The sequence below is a fragment of the Nansenia antarctica genome, assembly GCF_963989245.1.
Source record: "Nansenia antarctica genome assembly, chromosome: 1".
NCBI lineage: Eukaryota > Metazoa > Chordata > Actinopteri > Argentiniformes > Microstomatidae > Nansenia > Nansenia antarctica.
This window is the reverse complement of record NC_137674.1, coordinates 10,667,832-10,672,831: the sequence shown is the minus strand read 5'-3', so window position 1 is coordinate 10,672,831 and position 5,000 is coordinate 10,667,832. Positions and strand designations below refer to the sequence as shown.

The window sequence follows — 5,000 nt, the reverse complement described above, 5'->3', positions numbered from 1 at the left end:
GAGTGTTCAGTGCTGCTTAGCCCCGAAATATTTGATTCCCTGTTTGTAATAACTTTATTTGTATAGCACTTTACATCAAAGTGCTTTACAATAGGTAAGCAACAGTTTAATACAATTTAAAACAACTATTTCAATTTAAAAACACACATAATTTCACAGCACAAATACACAGGCTATGACATATAGACAACAGAAAACAGGTGGGTCTTTAACTTGGTTTTGAACACTTTCACTGATTCTGCCTGTCTGATGTCCAATGGAAGATGGTTCCAGAGAGTTGGTGCACGGAAGGAGAACGCACGCTCACCGATTGTCTTTTTCCTGACTCTAGGAACAATCAGCAGGGCAGAGCCTTGTGAGTGCAGAGCCCTTGAGGGCACATAGGGGTCAAGAAGGTCCTTTAAATAGGAAGGCGCAGTGCCATTTATAGCTTTATATGCTAGTAGCAACATCTTGAAGTCCACTCTAACATGAACAGGGAGCCAATGAAGGGAGGCCAGCACTGGTGAGATATGGTCGTATTCCTTTGACCCAGTCAAAATGCGAGCTGCAGCATTTTGGACCATTTGTAGGCCATGGAAACTATTTTTTGGCAATCCCGACAAAAGGACATTGCAATAATCTAGTCTGGATGTCACAAAAGAATGGATCAGAACCGCAGCATCTTCAAAAGAAAGGATTGATCTAATCTTAGCAATTCTTCTGAGGTGAAAGAATGCTATTTTTATCACCCCCTTTATGTGGGAGTCAAAGGTGAGGTTCTGATCCAAAATGACACCGAGATTTTTAACCATGTCCCCGCACTGGATGACACAATCATCCAAGGTCAAGACAAGACTATCACTTGGATGATTTAGTCTAGCTGGACCGAATTTGATCATTCAAATCATTCATATTCAAATGTGTGTGTGTGTGTGTGTGTGTGTGTGTGTGTGTGTGTGTGTGTGTATACATGTTTTCCCCGGAGGACCTATAATAAACAGCGTTAAGTCTACCCACACTCAATAAACTCTAAGAAACCATTCCGCCACATTCCCCAAATGTAGCTTCATTCCCCCATTGCAGATTCCATCTCTTCATTTCTGGTAAATAGGCCTGACCAATAGCTTCCTCATGTTTGTGGTGATCACCACCAAAAACGACTTACCTCCCTTTTACCTCCCAGCGAATTGGTCAGTTATTATAACATAACTTAGTTTATCTGCCATTCTTTTCCCAAAGTGGTTCTTGTCAGCAAGTTTAAATTAATTTATGAAATTCGGATTACAATTTTCAGTCATAAAATAATGTTCCAGTCACGAAGCAGCAGCAGTACACAGACTGAGACGTGGGCTTGCTCTGACACCTAGTGGCCACACATAGAAACAGTTTACAGTAAATTGTGGGTACTTTGCAAACCTTGAGTTACTGTCATATGCATACAGAACGTGAATGTATCTTACTGTTGTTAGCTGTGTGTGTGCGTGCGTGTGTGTGTGTTCCTGTGTGTTTGTGTTTGTAAGTGTGACCTGGGTCTATCCTCCTCAGTGCTTTGTGCGGTGGGAGTGGAGACCTTGCGAAAGGGAGACTTCCACAGCCTGGCCATCTACCTGCTGTGAGTATTGTCATTGACTTTTCACCTTGGGCAGGTCCAGGTCAATTTTTCTTTCTTATTTCAGGGAATGGTACAAGGGAGTGGTAACATATAAGAGAAATAGAATAACAAAAATCCAGTACAAATACAACATTAACATTAAACCATGAAGTCTAAGATCCACCTCTGCGTGGTCAAGAAATGGGGTGACTTCCACCTGCAAGCTATAAGCCTTTTGGCCGCTGTAAGGCCGGCCAGCCAGATGCGTCTCTGTTTGATATTTAAATCCAGGGTTGAACTGTCATTTAGTAATAGTACTGCTGGTGAGTGTGGGATTTGTTTGGACAGGATGAGGGACAATGTATCACAGACCGTCCTCCAGAAATCAGTAACTCCAAGGCACTCCCATACCATATGTAAAAAGGTGCCAACTGTATTTTGTGTACACAGAGTACAGTTAGGTGAGGGTAATCTTGTGGGCATATTTAATGGATGTTTGATTCCCTGGATAAGATACAGTATGTCCCTAACTCTGTCCATTCCTTATTTATGGCAACCTGACATAACATGGAAGCATTCCATGTATTACAGATTACCCCCAGAGTCCAGACCCCCTTGGACATTTTAATAAGGGAAATCGTGTATCTCTCAGTTTGCAGACACAACGGCAAAAGTTGAGTAGCTGCATGTCCCTTGGGTCAGTGGGATAAAGCTATGGCACATACTGTCCACTAGAGGGACCTCCTGCAGTGAAGGTCGGTGCCATAGAGCAGTGGTTCTCAAACCTCTCCTCTCCACATCTGTTCCACCGCCAGCACATCTGATTCAACTAATTCAACTTGATTAGTTGAATCAGGTGTGCTGGCGGTGGAACAGATCAAATACGTGGAGCGGCTGGGGGTCCCCGAGGAGAGGTTTGAGAACCACCGCCACAGAGAATAGAGATCACGGGAGAAAGATGGAGGATGGGAGAGACCAGGTGAAGTGGGTGCAGGGGGAGACGGGGGGAGGCTAAAGAGAGACCAGGTGAAGTGGGTGCAGGGGGAGACTGGGGGAGGCCAAAGAGAGGCCAGGTCCACTGTCTCACTTTATCTCTGTGACTCATGGCCAAATTCCCACAATGCCACAGGAAAGCATCTCCCTGAGGAGTAGAGAAATGTACTGTTTATAACGCACACACACACATACACACACACACACACACACACACACATGACAAGGTTCAGGTCAGATGTCTCTCTGTGATGGAACGGAAGGGAATTTCCTTACCAAAATGATCCAAGCATCACAGTGAATCTGACCTATTTATTGTAAACTCTGAGTGCCTTCCTATTCTCCACAGCAGCAATTCTCACTGAGGCTAATTCAAAGTCTTATCTGGTCATATCTGCCCTAACAGAATCTCAGCGGCTGGTATGACGCTGTTTGAGGCGGCCTACTTTCTGGATGTTCTCCTGGTCATGTGTCTGCCGTGAGTATGATAACCCATTATCTCCACTCCTTATACTTATAGAAGAAAAAAAAAGGCTTGTCCCTGTAGGAGAGGAACCCATCAAGGCTTCCACGGGGTTCTACATGGCACCAAAACAGTTCCACCACACATGGTTCTCCTACAGGGACAATCCGAAGAACCTTTTCTTTGGTATTGTTGTACTTAAATTATACAACAGGCTTCTGAAATCCCCTCATCTCCTTGACTGAACACCCCCCCCCACCCCTTAGTCGTCCTCCAGGGTGGCGTGTGTTTGTGTTGTGGCGTAAGATGGCTCATCTTGGTGGCTTCCAGAAGTTTCTCTACTACTCCATCATGTCAGTGGTCTGCTTCCTACACCCTGTGTTGGCGTGGCATGCTGTTATCCCAGGTACAATGACTCTCCCAGCCAGGTACAAGTATTATCACAATAACATTAGTATTATTACCATTACCCTAAGTAATATCATTAATAACACTATCATACCTGACAGTTACTCAGCTACAAAGTGCAATAAACACACACCATGTTGTGCTTGTTCTGGATGCTGGGAATACAAGCCCCACAGATTGACTTACTGTATGTACAAACATCACTAGGTACATAATACTATCTACATGGGGAAAGGCAGTGGGAGTGGGAGTTGCTACGGGCAACGGCATGCACCTCTAAAAGGTAGGTATTGAGGTTAGTCCTAAGAGTAGTAACTGTCTCTGACCCTCTAACAAAGGCAGACAGGCTATTCCACAGATGTGGCGCTCGATAAGAAAACGCTCTATCTCCAGCTGTTTTCTTTCTAGTGTGGGGGATGACAAGCAATCCTGCATCTTTAGATCTGAGGGTGCGAGTGGATTGGTAGGAGTTGATCAGATCAGCTAAACACTCAGATGAGAGCACAAAGAGGTATTTGAACTAAGTGTACTGTTCCAGTCTCTGATGGTTTCACTGTGATTCCAGGGACCATGCTACTGGTGACGGCCTTTTTCAACTTCATCCTGAGCAAAAAGGAAAAGACAGAGCCCCCCAAAAGGCCCCAGGACAACTACAGAGACCCCGCGCCAACGCCCATGTGTATAACTGAGAGCGGAGGCACAGAGCACGCCTTCTCTTTACTCCACATAATGCCAGGGAAGAGGGGGCCAGGGCTGGTCTTCGTAGCCAGGGACAGTGGCCTTGCACCGGGGGAGAGAGGAGAGAGCACTCAGGCCATGCTGGAGATGGAGCAGCAGACAGGGGGATCGGCAGAAAGAGAGAGGGAGAGGAGGAAGGGGAAAGAGAAAAGACAAGTGTGTTTTAGAATCAGCAAGGCTCCGGACGAGACAGAGATGGAGGAGATGGAGGAGTACGGTGAGCCAGAGCCAGAGACCTCTTCAGACACAGCACCCATGATCACTGTCTGACTGTCCCTCAGACACAGCACCCATGGTCACAAGATACAGTCTTCTTGTGTGTGACGCGGTACTTCATCTTTCAGTCCAGAGTTTCATGCACTATCGGACCCACAGAGCCAGCCAATCAGCTCCAGCCCCTGTCTGTGGAGGCAGGGCAGACCAGAGAGACAGTATGCACTGCTTCTGAAACTCCCACAGGAAGTCTGGCCATCAAGCCAGGGGAGAATGAGCTTCCATCCAGAGTCGTTGCTCATGTGGTGGCGGGCCAAAAAACTCGTTTTTTTAGGAAATATTTGGATGATTTCTATTTTGATAACCATTATCATAGGTTTGATTTGATATATTATTCTTATATGATTTAGATGTATATATTGGTATATCATCATAACAACTGTTTATCTGAGCACAGTGTGTGTTCATATTGTTTTGCACTTGTTTGATCTGTAGACAAATAAAACACATTTTACCATTACAGGTATTTGTTTTATTTGTTTTATTGCCAGGCATTAGTGTTGGTGACATTAGTGTTGGTGAAGCTTAATTGTGAAATATATACTTCTGTAT

The 5,000-nt window shown here is 45.0% G+C and overlaps 1 protein-coding gene across 1 annotated transcript; it reads left to right on the top strand.

Annotated features, from left to right (window-relative positions):
- Positions 1 to 2,988: 2,988 nt before the first annotated feature.
- Positions 2,989 to 4,528, top strand: LOC308153359 (transmembrane protein 72-like; the record flags this gene model as incomplete). Its single annotated transcript, XM_080526464.1, has 3 exons — positions 2,989 to 3,044; positions 3,296 to 3,435; positions 4,003 to 4,528. 3 exons carry the CDS (start codon positions 2,989 to 2,991, stop codon positions 4,443 to 4,445), a joined length of 639 nt encoding a protein of 212 aa, XP_080382590.1. The 3' UTR covers positions 4,446 to 4,528.
- Positions 4,529 to 5,000: the final 472 nt, after the last annotated feature.